This window comes from Danio rerio, chromosome 1 (genome assembly GCF_052040795.2).
Source record: "Danio rerio strain M-AB ecotype USA chromosome 1, GRCz13ab, whole genome shotgun sequence".
NCBI lineage: Eukaryota > Metazoa > Chordata > Actinopteri > Cypriniformes > Danionidae > Danio > Danio rerio.
The window spans coordinates 42,910,029-42,928,839 of record NC_141021.1 but is presented as its reverse complement, the minus strand read 5'-3'; the positions used below and the strand labels follow the sequence as shown (position 1 = coordinate 42,928,839).

Sequence of the window (18,811 nt, the reverse complement as noted above, 5' to 3'; positions counted from 1 at the left end):
AAATCTATCCGAGAGCTGTTGTCATAGCAACAGTTCCTGTTAGCTCAAACCTGCTAGGAAACAGGCCCATTTCAGATAAACAGGATTAGATTGGGTTTTTTTAAGCAAAGGTAATATTGAAAGTATATAACGAATGCTGATATTTTCTTACAGTACTAGTAATTGTATATACACGATAGATCAGTCCTTAAAAACACATGCAGCAATCTCAGATCAGTTCATCCAGATATTTCATATCTGATTTGCAAGCTTTTTGAAGAACCAAATTAGCCAGAGATCAGTTATCAGGATTAAAAGAACCCAGATCTGCCAAATCATCTTATAGGTAATTTAAGCGAGGTACAAAGAACAGATCTCAGGGCTGCACGATATTGGAACATTTTACATTTCGATAATTTTTTTCTCTGCGATATACAGTTGAAGTCAGAATTATTAGCCCCCCAATTTTCCCCAATTTCTGTTTCACAGAGAGAAGATTGTTTAAACACATTTCTAAACATAATAGTTTTAATAACTCATTTATAATCCCAGATGACAGTAAATAATATTTTACTAGATATTATTCAAGACACTAATATTCAGCTTAAAGTGACATTTAAAGGTCTAATGAGGTTAATTAGATTAACTAGGCAGGTTAGGGTAATTAGGCAAGGTATTGTATAAAGATGGTTTGTTCTGTAGACTATCGAAAAAAAATATAGCTGTAAGGGACTATTAATTTTGATCTTATAAGAAATTGTAAACTTCTTTTTTTCTAGCCAAAATAAAACAAATAAGACTTTTTTTGGAAGAAAAAAATATTATCAGACATACTGTGAAAATGTTCTTGCTCTGTTAAACATCATTTGGGAAATATTTAAAAAAGAAAAAAAATTCAAAAGGGACTAATAATTCTGACTGTATATATTGCGACATAATTTCACCAGATGGCTTAAATAGCTCTATTTGCAAAGTCGTTACATGGGAGGATTTTGTAGGGGAGAGAAATATAAATATATTTTAATTAATTTATTATATACATATATAATAAACAAAATACAGTCAAACACAATGGAGCAAATATTAAAGTGAAATGAACCATGCTTTATGGTTTTCTGGAGAGAGTCTAGCAGTATTCAGGTACAGAAATTGAATAATCAAATGCAAAATAGCACTGTACAGTCTTCACCATATAAATAATTCAATCAAATGAATCCTTATTAAACTTCTTTATGCACTATTAAAATGCTTTAAACTCTCTTCAAATGCTCACACACTCACAGGACTGAAAAACACATCCAGGAGATAAACTTTCACTCTATTATAGTTCAGTTCTGCAGTGTCTCCACAAATCTCATGTGTTTTGACCTGTGGTTTCTGGTCATCTATAATCCTAACTCAACATTGCATATCTTGCGATGTGACACTTGCGGATGCACACATTGCGATATCCATACTCAAACGATACATTGTGCAGCCCTACTTTGGTTTTATCTTTTACTTTGATCAGTGAATTTATTTATTTTTTACTTTGTCATATTCAAGTTAAGATCAAGGACTGGTCTTTTTAAGAATTATGGCTCAAATCCAGGATTTTCAGACATTTGCTGTGTGATAAGATCCACATAAAACATCATATACAGTTAACCAATCTTGTTGACAATGCAAACTCAGTTGATTTATTACTAAAGATTAGGGTGTTTAGGATTAGCTTGCAAGCACAAAATCCTCTTATTGAGTATTTATCGTTGGTAGCATAGCAACAGACTATCAGTATCATACTATAAAGTAGTACACAGGTACACACAAATATAAACAGGTGTGGTATAACAAACAGAATGACACCCGTCTTAAGTAGACTTGTATTTAAATGCGTGTATTGCAGAAGTCAGATGATGACTATGTCTACAAGAAAATCGATCAGCCCAAAACAGAATCAGAGGAGGTGGCTGAAGAAGAAGAAGAAGAGGAGGATGAGGAGGAAGGGGACGGAAAAGGAAAGGATGATGATGAAGCTAAAGCAGAGGAAGCTACTGAAGCTACTGGTTTGTGAAATGATTTAACTTCGTTCTACATTTTATCTTTTGTTTCGTTGTAGATATTGTGCATTTCCTAATTAGAATTCTCCTTTAGCAGGGGATGAGAATGGAGATATGATGGGGCAGGAAAATGGAGAAGATGGAGGAGAAACAGAGGAGGAGGAAGAGGAAGAGGACGAAGAGGAGGAAGAGGCCATTAAGCCAAATGAAACGGCCTCAGAGGATGAAGTAAGCACATTTGGGATGCCCTTTAATTTTCAATAACCAGGCTTTGGAATAATGTAAACGTGAGTCTAATACAGTTTTGTTTATGAACTGACTCACATTTATATGGAGTCCAGGAGGGGACGTGATGGTGGGGAAGAAAAGGTGGATGAAAAAAAATTAATAGGAGGAAAAAAACTGAGTAATAGGAAAATATATATATATATATATATATATATATATATATATATATATATATATATATATATATATATGTATATATATATATATTATTTTTTTATATATATTATATATATATTTCACCTATGGTGAAAAATCTATTTTTCAAGCTGTTTGGACTGACATGTGTGTAGGTATAGTGTATAGACCGTCATATTGGGGTAATATAAACACACCATAACAACATAAAAACTGTGGACCAATTGGAGAGGTTTTTAGATCGACCACAACTTGACGTAGGAGTGCGGTCCCCCCGGCCACCATTATTGATTGACAGCTGCGTGTCACCATATCCTCAATTTGTTGTTTCATGTCCGTCATTTTCAGCGTGTGAGTCAAAGCAATTTCACTAGAGGAACACCCTTGCTCTATTTTTGGATGGAAGGCTCATTGAGCTCAACACAAGATCAGCATTCACCACATGGTCGCTGTAATCGGAATTATTGTTTGCATTTTGTTTGGACACTGTTTGTTTGTAGGTAGGTTTGCAAACATGTGTATTTTTTATTGCGTCTGCCTTAAACTTCAGCCGTTTGCATTTCTCGCGGTCACAGAAGCTCCCTGTACTCCTAACTAGGTGCAGATGGAAAGTGCGAGCACGTTGCCTCACCTGTGTGTCTCTCCTTTGGAAATAAAATAACAAACATGCCTGCAGGTCGCACACCAGAAGCGCCACGCAGCGCCATGGATTTTAGCATTCTAAACATAGGTTTCTATAAGGGTACACACAGCCACACTTCATATTTCTGCCGAGCCACAGAGCGCCATCTGAATAGCTTCATTTTAAATAACATCCAAATGTACGTGATTATTAGTCTCGGTGTACAAGCTCGGAACTTTAAACTAGCACACAGTTTGTGACGGGGTACTATACCTCTGTCAACGGAGTAAATTTACAGTTCTACTGGCGGACAAATATGGACATTGATTCCGGTCAGAGAATCAGGCAACAAAGAAGTAATCCTCTTCAAACTTCTTTAATAACAATTATTAAGCAGTCATTGCCATCAAACTTTCCAAGTATGTTGTGGTCTGTAGAACAGATGAGGAATACAGTATAAATATAAGGTATCTTTACACATTCACTTCAATGAGAAATCACACCATATATACAATGATTAAACAGTGATAATAAAGGAACAAATATATACGTTATAACAAACAAACTAATTAGTTAAATGGCAGTAAAAGGCAATAGGCGGAATGACGGAGCATATATTGCACACTGTATTCTCTCGCGGCTAGCGCGAGCGATATTTTCCCGCGATCGCGGCGCGATCGTCGTCATATATAACAAACAGTCTCTTATATGAAAGGAGTAAATGTTCACTCAGTGATTGTCACATTATTACTCACATTTGGTGCATGAACGCACAACATGTCGGAAGAAAAGGGCGCATTGTGATCTGGCCCGGCATCTGAGTATGGGAAGTTGCACCGCTAATAACAGTCCGTGTGAAACTCGCTAAATATTTTCGGTTCCTAGTGGGCTTTCTGACATAGCCGCCCCCAATTATCGATAAAGATAATTGTAAACCTTAAGAAAGGCCACCTTTGGTTTCCGTGTCTTTATCCTTCATTTCCGGAATTTGAATGAGTTTTACAACAGGCCTCAGATACGACTTATCCTTGACTTGGACTTTGGCAGTTCGAATCCTCCCATCCGCCCCTGCATAGGTCTCTGTAACAGTTCCCACAGGCCACAGCGCACGCGGGAGTTGATTATCTATAAGTAGTACAACTTGGCCGACTACCAGCCCTTTACCATCTGTTCTCCATTTTTGCCTGCCCTGTAGTTCTGGTAAGTAGCGATGGACAAATGCAGCCCAGAATTGGTCAGCCAGTACTTGACTGTGTCGCCACCTGCGTTTACCCAGCATCTCGTTAGAGTCATAAAGGACTTGGGGCAAGGAGGCATCATGACGTCCCATTAGTAACATATTTGGGGTTACAGGATCTGGGTCGGCAATGTCAGATGAGACGTAGCCCAAGGGTTTGGAATTTAGTATGCCCTCCACCTCCACTAGTAAGGTTTGTAGGACAGACTCTGGTACACATTGTTCCCGAAGAATGACTTGCAAAGCAGCCTTAACCGATTTCACTTCTCGCTCCCAGGTTCCACCAAAGTGAGGTGCGTTTGGTGGGTTAAATCGAAACTGAATCTGCTGTTGAGCTAGCTGTGTCTGAAGCTTTGGGGCCATTTGCTTAAATGAGTCTCTTAACTCGTGGTCCCCTCCTACAAAGTTAGTCCCATTATCACAGAGTATTTCAGCAGGCTTCCCTCTACGGGATATGAAACGTCGTAGAGACAGAAGGAAGGCATCAGTATCTAGATGTTCAAGTAGGTCAAGATGCAAACATCTGGTGGTTAAACACTTGAATAAGATCCCCCATCTTTTCTCCCTGCGCCGGCCTATCTTTATGTGAAAGGGTCCGAAGCAGTCTATGCCCGTAGAGTAGAATGGTGGTTTAAACAGACGTAGTCGGCATGGTGGTAGGTCGGCCATTTGTGGGTTCTGTGGCTTGGCACGCCAGAATTGGCAGTTCTGACAGAAATGCTGGTGTTTCCGCACAGCTTCGCGACCTCTAAGCACCCAATATCGACGCCTTAGCTCTGCTAGTACTCGTTCTGCACCAGGGTGATGGAGTTGTTGATCTATGTCTTGGATCAGTAACTTTGTGACTTGATGGTGAGAGTCTAGAACAATCGGGTGAATAGTATCAAATGACAGGGTTTCAGCTCGACGAAGACGTCCACCCACTCTTATCAACTCAGCATCTTTGTCGAATTCTGGAGCAAGAGAACTCAAACGGCTATCTGTCGGAATGGGCTGTCCAGCTTTCAGGGCTCTGAATTCCTCTGGGAATGAATCAAGCTGAGCATGCGCTAAGAGAAGCTTTTCCGCCTGTATATACTTTGAGGCATCGTTTGTAGTTTCAGCGTCAGCCGCCCCATCACAAGATGTGACAGTCGCTTGAAGAAGTTCCTTCCAAGTTCTGAACTGACTGAGGTCTGCTGGTACTGGGCTTGGGGTAACTCTAATGGCTGCAATGAACGATGCTCGTTTGACTTCATTCATATCAGGTTCAGACTTTGTACTGGGTGTCACTGGCCATACTTCCTGTGGTTGAGTCAAGAATGATGGTCCATATCTCCACTGGTGAGGGCCTGCTATTTCCTCTAAAGTAAGCCCCCTGGTAATGTGGTCGGCAGGGTTTCTATTGGAGTCAACATACCTCCACTTGGACACATCTGTCAGTGTCTGAATTTCAGCTACTCTCGACCCTACGAACACTTTGTACCGGCAAGATTCTGACTTTAGCCAATGCAGCACAGTAGTTGAGTCGGTCCAATGTGTAACTTGGTGTATGGGGATAGTAAGCTCAGCTTGTATGACCTTTGACATCTGAGCGCCAGAGTGTGCAGCACACAACTCCAGGCGGGGCATCGATAAACATTTGCGAGGAGCCACTCTAGAGCGAGCTAGGACAAAGGATACATGGACCTTCTCCTCATTCCGGATTTGAAGATAGGCCACCGAGCCATATGCCCTTTCTGAGGCGTCACAGAATACATGTAACTCTCTGATGGTGGAGGGAGTATCTGACATTGCAGGAGCGTATGGTCTGGCGAATTGTACTGTAGTGATATGGGACAGTTCTGCAACCCATGTGGACCATTTATCACGCAAGTATAAGGGTTCGATAGGGTCATCCCAGCTTAGGTTTTGTTTCCAGAGATCCTGAATCAAGGTTTTAGCCCTAGTGGTAAAGGGTATAATAAAGCCCAGGGGGTCAAACTGACTAGCCAGGGTTTTGTACAGGTTTCTCATTGTTGGCTGGATGGGTTCGGCTATGCGGGTTTTATAACCAAGGGTGTCATCAATACAGTTCCATTGCAAGCCAAGTGTGAGTTCCTGCAGGTAAGAGCTACTCTGGGACAACCAGCACTCGCTACTAGCCGATATAGCCTCTGATGGAAGATGCTTCAGGACAGAAGGTACGTTGCACGCCCACTGTCGGATTTCAAAGCCTCCCTTTAACAGTGACTCACGTAGGCCATCAATTATAGCTTTGGCTTCATCCTGATTGGGGGTACTGTGAAGGCAGTTGTCGACATAAAATGAGGTCTCCACAATATCAGCTAGGTCTGGCCTACTTTCTCTGTTTTCCTGGGAATGGCACTGAAGGGCATAAATGGCACAGCACGGGCTGCATGTTGTGCCAAATGGAAGAACCTGCCACTCGTAAATGTCCGGAACTGCCTCCCTATTCATATTCCTCCAGATGAATCGCAGCACAGGCCGGTCCCCAGTAACAGACGCACTTGGTGAAACATGCCTTTGATATCCCCACTCACTGCAACGGCATGCTGTCGGAACCTCAAAATCACCCCCAACAGAGATGGTCCTAGCGTTGGCCCAGGAAGAAGTTGTTCATTTAGACTTTGGCCATTATACTGGAAGGAGCAGTTAAAGACGATACGATCTTTTCCATTATGATGCACCAGGTGGTGTGGGATAAACCATGACTCTGTGGAGTGGTTTGCCTCTTGTGGTGTTATCTTTGCGATGTAACCTGCTGACTCAAGCTTTTGGATCTCAGAACAGTAAACCTGTGCCTGCTCAGGATTTTTGGCTAATTTTCTTTCAAGGTTTCTGAGGCTGGGCAATACAGCTTCAATGCCTGTATGGAGCAAAGTGATGGGGGTACGTCTTAGCAGTGGAGTAGCATAACGCTGTATCCCATTTACGTCTACTCTGACAGTAGTAGTCTGTAAGAGGTTATGGCATTGGTTGTCTTGCTGTGATCTTGTTATCAGCTTTTCATTGTATGGCAATGTGTCAATTTGCCACAAGCGCTCCACATGCTGAGACAGCTCTTCACGTGATGGGGCTGTCATAATATGTAGGCATTGTTGCAGGCCTTTGGGGGGCTGAATTGGACTCATTGGTCCCTGTAGTACCCAACCAAGCTTGGTATGTATAGCAACGGGGCCACCATCTGGTCCCCTTCGTACTGGCTGTGTTGGCGTCAGGAGGTGTGGCAGGTCAGACCCTATGAGGAGTAACGGCTTGACTCTGTCTACTGGCTGTAAAGGCAGACCTTTCAGATGGTGGTATGACTTCTGTAGTGCTGCTACGGGGTAGTTATGCTCAGCAAGACATAGACCAGGGGCAGAAAAGGCATTGCGTATAACATACCTCTCTGATGGCTTGGCAAATGGAGAGACCTCAAAGGTGACTTTGGACCCATTAAGGTCAGTATGGTTTCGCTGGATTGTCTGCAGAGAAAGCACTTCTGGAACTCCACTAAGCCCAAGCTGTCGAACTACTTGAGGGAGGACAATAGTCCTTTCTGAGCCATCGTCGAGCACGGCATAAGCCTCAATAGTTTGGGTTTGACTGTGCAGGAGAACTCGTGCGACCTTGAGCATCACCTTCTGTGAGCGGTTAGGTCTATCCAGATAGATTTGTGTCGAAGGCAAACTCACCATTAGAACTGCTCTGGAAGTGTCTTTAATTGAGTCATGCAGTATGGTAAGATGGATTTCTTTGCATATTTTACATGGCCGCTTGAGGTTACAAGTATTAACTGAGTGATTCCTCCCACACTTCCAACAGCGTTTGTCTCTTGTGATCCAACTGACGATTTGATCGGTGGTCAGCTTCTTGAATTTGTCACATGAGTTCAAATAGTGGTCGGGGTTGTCACAGTACGGACAATACGGCTTTGGCTTGGGACTGACCTTTGCCGGTGTTGCTGCTGGTGGCTTAACAGCGTTTTCTGAAGTCAGAAACGAAGTCGTTGGACGTTCCCAATGATATGAAGAACTTTTACTCCTGCCAGATGTCTTTGTAATATCTGACTGGAACATAGCAACCGCTCTACTGGAGATCCGCTTGGCTTGGGATTTTGTCTGTAACCAGGCTGCTAGGTCAGGTAGTGTATACGTTCTGTCTGTACCAGATTGAAGGATGCCATGACTAAAGCAGTACTCCACAAAGCTATCTCTGTAGGCAGGGGGCATTTTTCCTAAAAGGCGGTCAACATGGGAACCACACATGAGCTCAAATCCATTCTGGCCCTCTAGAGTCCTCAGCATACCGACTAGGGATTGGACAGACAGGGCGAATGAGTCAAATGAGTTTGCGTCACCTATTTTAAGTGGAGGTGTACTCATAATAGCCCCTAATTCAGATTGAACTAGCTGTCTGGGCTGGCCATACTTCGCCTGTAAAGCTTGTAAGGCTGCGGTGTAAGGTTGTGGGTGGTGCATATAAGCTTTAGCTAGCTGTTGTGCACTAGCAAATTTCAGATGACTCATTAATACTTGGTATTTGTATTGCTCGCTAATGTGAGTATGGGGACTTAGTAGGCTGTCTAAGGCCAATTTCAAGAGGGCAAAGTCACTTTCTGTACCACTTTCAAACACAGGTAGTGTTGGGCGAGGGATGCCATAGGCTGCGGCCATCAAAAGCTCTGTTCCGGGTTGAGGCAAGTAGCCAGTTTGGGAAACAGGTGAATTTGCATAGGGCTGTGGGCAAATAGGCATGTTGGATGCAACTGTCACCCTCTGATGAGGAGCTGTTGGTGGTATAATATCACTGTCTGTGTGGGGCATAGCATTATGAGTAACTGTTGTATGCATAGGGTTAAAAGTGGGTCGTGGCACTGAAATTGGGTTTGGTGGATGCTGATTGGCCATTTGGGCAGTGTGAGCTGGAGCTTGTGTTAACTTAGTTGCCTGTAGCGCCCCTGGGGGAAAGTAGGGTGTTGAATGGGCCATATAAGGATCCTTTAATGTGCTCTGTGCCTCTGGAACAGTTTGTATGATCTGCATTCTGGGCGGTGCGGAGCATGAAGACTGCTGTAGGACAGAAGATGGAGCTGGGCTAGCACAAAGGGACTTTGGTGGCGGTGCTGTGGTGTCTGGGGATGCTTGAGGTTCAGCATCGATCACACTTAGGTCTTGGCTGAGTAAAGAATTTACAAGTTTAGCGACTTCTAAGTCAGCTTCGGCCTTTTTCAGCTTCCGTTGTCTTTCCAATTGATTAGCTAATGCTTCCTTTGCCTCCAGAGCCTCTTCCTGTACGCGCTGAGCCTCCTTAGCTTGTGTTCGCAGTCTGTGATATTCCATTTCGGCCAGCTTGTCCTCCTCCATCTGCTCAAGAAGGTTATCATACTGACGCTGCTTAATTTTTTCCTCCACGATGGCTGCCTGACTGCTTGTGAGTGCTAAAGTAGCTTGTGCACGAGAAGTAGTGGAAAAACTACTGGATTTAGAATGAAGGCTGGCTTTACTATGGGACGTTTTCCTTGACTGGCTTTTATGTTGGCTGTGACAGCGTGAAGCAGTGATTGAAGGAGGGCCCTCAGGAAGTGTATAGCCAACTTCATAATCTCCCAAATGTGATGGCAGTTTACCCTTTCTCTTCGGTCTGGCTGCGGGGTCTGATACAACTACAGTTGCACTGTCCATATTGTTTGCTTTGCCAGCTCCGGCTCGAAGGACCAACTTGTGACGGGGTACTATACCTCTGTCAACGGAGTAAATTTACAGTTCTACTGGCGGACAAATATGGACATTGATTCCGGTCAGAGAATCAGGCAACAAAGAAGTAATCCTCTTCAAACTTCTTTAATAACAATTATTAAGCAGTCATTGCCATCAAACTTTCCAAGTATGTTGTGGTCTGTAGAACAGATGAGGAATACAGTATAAATATAAGGTATCTTTACACATTCACTTCAATGAGAAATCACACCATATATACAATGATTAAACAGTGATAATAAAGGAACAAATATATACGTTATAACAAACAAACTAATTAGTTAAATGGCAGTAAAAGGCAATAGGCGGAATGACGGAGCATATATTGCACACTGTATTCTCTCGCGGCTAGCGCGAGCGATATTTTCCCGCGATCGCGGCGCGATCGTCGTCTTATATAACAAACAGTCTCTTATATGAAAGGAGTAAATGTTCACTCAGTGATTGTCACATTATTACTCACATTTGGTGCATGAACGCACAACATGTCGGAAGAAAAGGGCGCATTGTGATCTGGCCCGGCATCTGAGTATGGGAAGTTGCACCGCTAATAACAGTCCGTGTGAAACTCGCTAAATATTTTCGGTTCCTAGTGGGCTTTCTGACACAGTTGGCTGTAAAACTATACAAACACAAACACAGAGCAGGGGTGCTCTTGGCTCCGTCCCCTTGTGACGTTGGGCGGGAAGTCGAAACTAATTTTCATGTGAAGCAACACACTCCTAAAACAGCGAGCTGTGTACACGCCCCCAAAATAACACCTTTTCACACATTATAATAAAAAATCTGAACTGCGTTTTGAACTGAACCTAAACTAGCACACTCTAAAGAACCATAATATTAATATTAAATCTTAAAAAAGTAAACTATGTGCCCTTTAGTGTTTTTGCGTTCCCTCGCAAAGATGTTGCTACACAAACTTTTCCTGTTCACTACATACACTCCCATTTTTGCCGGGATTCTCCTGTATTTTACCATTCTATCCTGCTATCATCCTATCATTAAGTATTTTCCTATATTTTTAATCTTGAAAGCAAGTTGAAATAAATATATAAAAATGTCTGCATTCACTTTCTTTCTGTTAGCTGTGTGTTGATTATTGTCCTTCCTATGCAACCTCTGAATCAGTGACAGAGGTTATAACAGTGTTGTCACTTTAGGAATGCACAGATCTATAATGAAAGCATTCCTTTACTTTAGTAACTGTTTGTGCTCATTTAAGAGAAAAATAGTGGTGTTTAAAGTAAAATATGCAGGACGGACATGTTTACATATTATTCAGTGTATTTATCTGTTTAACACACCCAAATACCAAATTGTCCTGCACTTAAGTTCCTCTTTAAATGGTGTGTAGTGTCTACAGAAGTTGAGTGTCTACAGAGCATGCCCGTCAGTCAGCGTTTATACATGCATTCACTCATTCAGAGGTTGCATAGGAAGGATCAGCTTTGATGATTAGAAATTGAATGCAGACTTTTTATATTAATTTCAATGTGCTTTTTTAAGATTAAAAATATGGGAGAAATATGGGAAAATACTTAGTGAACAGGAAGTGTTTGTTGAACAACGAAAAACATCTTGGCGAGGGAAAGCAAAAACTAAAAAAATATTATTTTTTTCACCATCACGTCCGTTCAGGTCTCTGTAATTTTACGCATTTCAAACTTTCTTTCAGTTTAATTTTGATTACTAGACTTTATATTTAAAGAGCCCATATTATGGGTTTTTGAAAATTCCCCTCCATGTAGTGTGTAACACAGCTCTAAGTGAAGTGAAGTATCCAGCTAAGGCTTAAATCTGTAAGAGTACAGTGTTTAAAACGGTTGATTCATCTATAAAAGAGTCGACTCATAGTGCTTCAAACGAGTCGCCTTGATACCGAGTCATTAGGTGTTTCGCCATGACGTACGAACGAAATCAAGTTATTCACGTGCACGCGCAAACCCGGGAGATTTCAAACCTGAGGCCCCGTCCTCTGACGCAGAAACCCAGACACACACACACACACACAAACAAACACATGCACACAAACATGCCGGTCGATTGAAGTCACACTGCAGATGGATATTATATTGAGTCTCTACCCAAAGATGAAACATCAGCATTATAACCAAGCAATTGGAAACTACTGGAAACTTCTGGAAGCTACATGCTACAAAGAATACTTCATCTGAGTTTGTTAAAGGAAGGATCAGTAAAGAGTAACTTACTGATGGACATCAGGATGGGTTTCTTCCTACATTTCTCAAGTGTAAGTACGTGCGGTTAAAGTTGTTGCCCCGTTGACTCTAGCTTGCAAATGTATTTAGTTGTGTTTTGTTACTTGTAACCGAGTGTACTGTATCAGGTTAACTGGCTATATTCTCCTATCGCGTGCAAAGTCACGTTAAAAACGCGACGCGTGCTGCTTTGTTTATGGAGCTCCGTGGTAGAGTTCTGAATTCCCGCGGCTGTCCCCGCGCCAGATTTCTGCGGCGCGGGAATAAATTTCCGAATAAATCGCGGGAGCAGTCGGTAACGGGTTTAATTTGGGACGGGAGCCGGCTGTCTAGCAATATCACGGATATTGCTATGCGAATGAGAAAGAGAGAGTCTGCTTGGTGTTTGTGTGTGTGTGTGTGTGTGTGTGTTAGTGCGCGCGTGAGAGAGAGAGAGAGAGCGAGCGCGAGCTTTGTGTGCTTGGTGTTGTGTGTGTGTTTATACAGACATCTTGGCTGTCTGGACTGTATAGCTGGGTGATTTTGGTAGTGTTCTCCCCCGCTCTAGTGGGATCGGGCGCGGCAGGCAGAAAATGGAGCGGGTTCTCAGGTTAAAACCTGCCGGGTGCGGGCGGAAGCGGGAGCGTTGTCGTCCGGAGGTGTGTGTGTGTGTGTTTGTGTGTGTGTGGCAGCTAAAATCCACGCCTACACTATCGAGCGTGTATGAACTGTGATTACTTTTTATATTGCTGATTAGCTATTGGCCATTTCACTCTCTGACTGAAGGCAGTCGACCAATCGCGACAGACTGTCATCGGTCCAATCAGCGCAGATTAGCTTCGCGCTAAGGAGGGGTTTGGGAACAAATGAATCACTGGACGATTCATACGGGAGTCGCTGGGATAATTAGGTAAAAATAAATGCAGATTATAAGACCATGAAAGTGTTTTTTGACCTTGCATGCCTATTAGACTGTTGTTGGAGACCCTTACAACCAAGATATGACCCTATTTCATGTATAATATGGGCTCTTTAATAGAAAAAAAATATTTGAATTTTTAAAACTATAAAACGTAATAATAATGATAATTTAAACTTTGTATGATCGCAGTAATAAGACCTACAAAGGTTTATTTTATTTTTTCAGGAATTCCTATTTGTGTTTTACTGGGTTTATGATTTAATACAAATGTATTATCAAAATGGTAATCAAATTAACCGACACTGTGGAAATCAAGGCTTTAGAAGAACAATTTGTTAACGTTTAAAATGCCCAATCACAGTTTTGTGCACTTTTTACTTGGTAGAAGTGTGTTAATCTGAAATCAGTTAGTAATCTCCAGAGGTGGGACCAAGTCATTGTTTGGCAAGTCACAAGTAAGTCTCAATTCATTGCCCTCAAGTCCCGAGTCAAGTCCCGAGTCAAGACAGGCAAGTCCCGAGTCAAGTCCCAAGTCAAAGGCAACAAGTCTCAAGTCAAGTCCAAAGTCCTGCAGTTTGATTATCGAGTCTTTTCGAGTCTTTTTAACAGAAAAATTAACTGTAAACAGATTATGTATGGTTGTAAGATCTGTATTTATTAAACAAACCTTTTTTTATGAAAGAACATTGCTCAGATATATAAAAACACAAATGTAATTTTCTGAAAAAGTGCTAAACAGTGCTGCATCTTGTCTACACAGCACATTGCACAAGAACGAGTTCCACTACAATAGAGTCCATTTTGCCTCACATCACACAGAAATTGCAGGTCTACTGCTGTCTAGTTCCTTAAGTTTAGTTGTGCTATGTTATGTCTTCTGTGATCAACTTGTGATTAACTAAAACTACATAAACGACCTCAATGAGGCAGCAGTAGACCAACAACTCCTGTATGCTGCAAAGTAAAATTGAGTGAACTTGGTATTTTGTCAATTGAATCTCGTGTGTGCTGAAGAGATGAAGATGCAAATCTGTCTAGCAGCAATGTAAAATTGTGGCACATATTCTAAATGAAGTCGGCTACTTTATACAAACATTAACGTTGTTTTTTTCACATAACAATGAAGAACTTTGCTCTCTACCTTGTGTGACGCTCGTGCACCGATTTCCTCTGTGGACAAAACTGCTTGCGAGCTCTGAAATATACGCTGCTCACGCGCAAATTTTCTCGCTCTCAGATATGCACTGCTCACGCACACATTTTCCTGCGTACTCTCAGAGATTATATACAGATTTTGAGTCTTGTGTTTCCTCTTCCTTTCGTGCTTTTTGATATGATTTATATTGAGGGACTATTTATTAACAAAAACCAAAATACTAAAATAGACTTACATATTAAATTTTTAATCTAATAAACCATAAAATTTTGGCTGTATGTTTTATGATGAGATATTTCCAGTTACAAACACTTAAAGACACAGAGAATAGATGTTGGATGTAAAGAATGTATTTTGTTTTACAAACATTTATTAATCATCCGAAAGGTGTACAATACTAATCAAATAAAAAAACATTTAAACAAAAATATAACTAAAGCAAGCAGAAATTTAACTGTGATAAAAATAAGGAAAAACTTGATTAGGCATTATTGCCTACTGTACTATTCACTCTTTAAATAAATCTCACTATCAATCCCATTTTATCATGGCAACTAAAATAAAATGAACACGTCTCTGCTGTCTTCCACATTATTGATGAGATTGTGGAGGACATTTTCCATGTCATCCTCTTCATTTTGAGGAAAAGCTGTTCCACAGGGCCCCTGAACACATCTATTGGCATGGACAGTGTTTTGAACAGTACTATAGTAAAGTACTTTAATTAATTTGTTGGGGTCATATTATAGTTGCTTTGGTAACACAAGTGTAATATAAACAAATTACCCAGTGCTGTAGTTTTTTACAATATAGGGTATATTATACTACAATTCACCACACTTTACTGTAGAAAAACTACACTCTGTATTTTATTTTATCAGTTCACTATTCTTAATACTAAAGTATGCTGAAGCATTCATTAACAACTTGTAAATAATACTAGGCTTAAACATAGGCAGTATACCTAATTCTCAAAAACACTAGCATTTATTATAGAATTTACCTTAACCTCATAGTTTTTAATGTATTGTTACTAAATAGTGTAGCAATATATAAACCATATCAACATTCTGGAATAATCAATTTACCAGGAGGATCTCTGGAGAGCAAAAGCAGGAAAGGTTTGAGGCGCCAGTGTGGACAAAAGTCAAGCAAACGCAGTGAGACTGAATACGTGCACGAGAGACCAGCCAATCAGATTGAAGTACCTGCCCACTGGTGAAAGTAATGTCAGAGCAAATCAGATTTTTCTTTCTTTTCATAAAGAACGGTGTTCAAATCCCACTTAGGCACTTGTAAACTATCATTTTAGACCATTTTGTCAAAAATCCCTACTGAAAAAAAACAGCTTGAACCAGCCTAGGCTGGTTTTAGCTGGTCGATCAGGCTGGTTTTAGAGGGGTTTTGGTCATTTCCAGGCTGGTTTCCAGCCATTTTCAGCCTAGTCTTATCTGGGCAGGCTGGGAGATGACCAGCTAAAACCAGCTTGACCAGCCTAGCCAGGCTGGGAGCCCAGCCAAAACCAGCTATGTCCAGCTTAAACCAGGCTGGTCAAGCTGGTTTTAGCTGGATTTTGCTGGTCAATTCAATTCAATTCAGCCTTATTTGTATAGCGCTTTTACAATGTAGATTGTGTCAAAGCAGCTTAACAATTTGTTTAACAATTTATTAGAGCCACAAATTATCTAAAACTTGTTTTCATGTTTGAATAGGCAATAAATGTGCTAAATAAATTAAAATAGAAATACCCACAGTGAAACAGTTATATAAATTTAAATATTAGTTTAAATACATTCATAGTGGTTTTAAATATATTTTAATATGTAAAGTAGAGTTTAAATCACTACACTTCAACAAACTGAATAAAACAAGTCTTCGTTTTTAGTTTATTTAAAAACAATTACAAATGGAGTAATTCAACTCTCAATTAGATGATCTCATTGAGTGATGGAATAATAAAGGTAAAACTTTAATTGAATGATCAGTCAAGTGTTTTCCAATGAAATCTGTTAAAATAAGAGTCTTACAAAACAGGAACAAAGACACTCATGAAACGAAATGTGATTGTAAATTGTATTTTTTATTAGATGGTTGGTTTTAAGTACCTTAAAAATAGTAGATAATCCTTAAATATAGAGGGAGAAATACAGAAAAACAAACAAACAGAAATTCAACAATATAGATGCATTACATTACAATCTCACAATAAAAATTTTATTAAAAACCATATAGAGGAATAAAATATTGCTAAGAGGCATAACATCAACAATAATACAAATACTTTTAAGGTTTTAAATACTAAATAAAATTAATAGTATCAATCCAAAATATGAAAAAGGTAACACTTTACAATAAGGTTGTATTAATTAATTAAGTTTATCTATGTACTAATGTGAACAAACAATGCAGTGAAGTACAGTTACAAATCATTACAGTATTCATTAATTAATGGAAATAAAATTATTGGTTAACCTTTGTTAAATCACAGTGCATTAACATTAATGTTAACAAGCATACCTTTAAATTGTAATTATGCAATAGTAAATGTTAAACTATAATTAATAAAGGTTTAAAAGTATAGTTCATTATTAGTTCATGTTAGTACATAGATTAACTAAAGAAACCTTGTTGCAAAATGTTACCAAAAAATAACAAAACACTTTTTTCACAGTTTTAAGAGCTTTAAAAATAAATTATATATATATCTAGTTATTATGGCATGTAATTATTATTACTACTAATTAAATAGTTAGAAAATACTGTCAGAGGATGGGCAAAACACAAAAATAAAACATAATATGCGCATTGACACAAACGACCAAGTGCAAAAACATAAATTACAGCCATGTTCATTCATAATTATGTGAAATAAATGACGAGAGGGTAAGTTTGGTTAAAAAAACTGAAGTTCATTGACTTATGCACAACAGTAAAACAATGCTTTTGCACAACAGTAACACATTGCGAGTAGTTAAGTATCTTACCTTTGACAGATGTTGTAAATCCGCTGAATAAAACAAAAGGAGCAGATCACGGATGTGTTTATTTCACTCTCCGAGTCAGAATGAAAATGGCATCTTCAAATTTCCCGCTGGTGCAAAAACACGGAAGTGCGCCACAAAGCGCTAGTGGTCGAAAGTATGCGCGCATGCTTTCTGTCACACACACACACACAGAGATGCTCCGTGTCAACATACTTTTTATCTTTGGGCTTTTTATAGAAAGTAGCAAGTCTTTACAAGTCAATAGGCGCAAGTCCAAGTGAAAGTCCGAGTCATTTATGTTCAAGTCCAAGTCGAGTTGCAAGTCTTTTCATATTTTGTCAAGTCGAGTCTGAAGTCATCAAATTCATGACTCGAGTCTGACTCGAGTCCAAGTCACATGACTCGAGTCCACACCTCTGGTAATCTCTAATAATAAACTGCTAACTCTTTCCTTATTTGAGCAAAAAACATATTAAATAAAATGTACAGATAATAAGAGTGTACAAAAAGAAGTGTAATGAAGCAAAAGCTTTTCTCTCCCATCTAAATACAGAAAGTTACTGTAAAAATTGCTGCTACTTTAATTTCATTAATTAATTTTTCTTCGGCTTAGTCTCTTTGTTCATCAGGGGTCGCCACGGCGGAATGAACCGCCAACTTATCCAGCATATGTTTTACACATCGGATGCCCTTCCAGCCGCAACACAAGACTGGGAAACACCGATACACACTCATTCACACACATACACTACAGCCAATTTACTTATTCAATTCACCTGTAGCGAATGCCTTTGAACTGAGCCACTGAGCCACCGTGTAACCCTTTTACTTTAATTTGAATCAGTTAAAAGGGGCAGCAGCACGGTGGTGCAGTGTATAGCACAATTGCCTCACAGCAAGAAGGTTGCTGGTTTGTGCCCCGTCTGGGTCAGTTGGCATTTATGTATGGTGGGGGTGTTTATCAGTGTTGGGTTGCGGCTGGAAGGGCATCCGCTGTGTAAGACATGTGCTGGATAAGTTGGCGGTTCATTCTGCTGTGGCGACCCGATTAATAAAGGGACTGAGCCAAAAAGAAAATGAATAAATGAATGTACAATCAAATAAATTTGTTTAGTTTTACGTAATATTTTTAGTCAGTTTGACTGATGGATGTTAATATGACTAGAAAAGTTAATTTGATTCAACAAAAAAAAACCTTTAGGCAATTAGGCCACCCAGGTATATTAACAGCCGGCAAAGTATATTTAGTGACCCTTTTTATTATTATTTTGATCCTTTGACACTTTTTTGTATCCCCCCCTAACATAAACATCCGCGATTGGTTATGTACTGGAAAATATTCTCTCCTTTACCTGTTTCATACTGCTCGTTCCGCTGAACTTCCGAGAACTGTCAACACTCACGTGCTCTCCAGACCAGCACGTTTTGCATCCAGCCAAGGTTTTTTAATCTACTAAAACGTCCGGGATTTGGTTTTGCTTTCCTTTTCAAAGCTGTAGGTAATTTTATGCACATAGTCGCGAGAGAGACA

General features: G+C 40.1%; 2 protein-coding genes across 4 annotated transcripts in view; one reads left to right on the top strand and one right to left on the bottom strand.

The window, feature by feature from the left end:
• clgn (calmegin) overlaps window positions 1-18,811 on the top strand; it is a 37,732-nt gene that overhangs the window by 15,166 nt on the left and 3,755 nt on the right. The window contains exons 13-14 of one of the 2 annotated variants that reach the window (XM_087235748.1): window positions 1,865-2,024; window positions 2,116-2,246. In XM_087235748.1, coding sequence (XP_087091874.1) covers window positions 1,865-2,024; window positions 2,116-2,246 — 291 coding nt within the window. Of the gene's footprint in view, window positions 1-1,864; window positions 2,025-2,112; window positions 2,247-18,811 lie in introns of both variants that reach the window. The other variant, NM_001077541.1, reaches the window with a different exon arrangement.
• On the bottom strand, window positions 3,424-10,569 carry LOC110439303 (uncharacterized). 2 transcript variants are annotated; one of them, XR_015476779.1, is made up of 3 exons: window positions 10,484-10,569; window positions 3,819-10,159; window positions 3,424-3,494 (listed from the first exon to the last, which is right to left on the bottom strand). XR_015476779.1 is itself a non-coding variant. In XM_087237414.1 (2 exons), the coding sequence occupies exon 2, from the start codon at window positions 9,943-9,945 to the stop codon at window positions 6,736-6,738; it is 3,210 nt and encodes a 1,069-aa protein (XP_087093540.1). In that variant the 5' UTR covers window positions 9,946-10,159; window positions 10,484-10,569; the 3' UTR covers window positions 3,424-6,735. The 2 variants fall into 2 exon arrangements, 1 of the variants encoding a protein (XP_087093540.1); XM_087237414.1 differs by having other exon boundaries at window positions 3,424-10,159.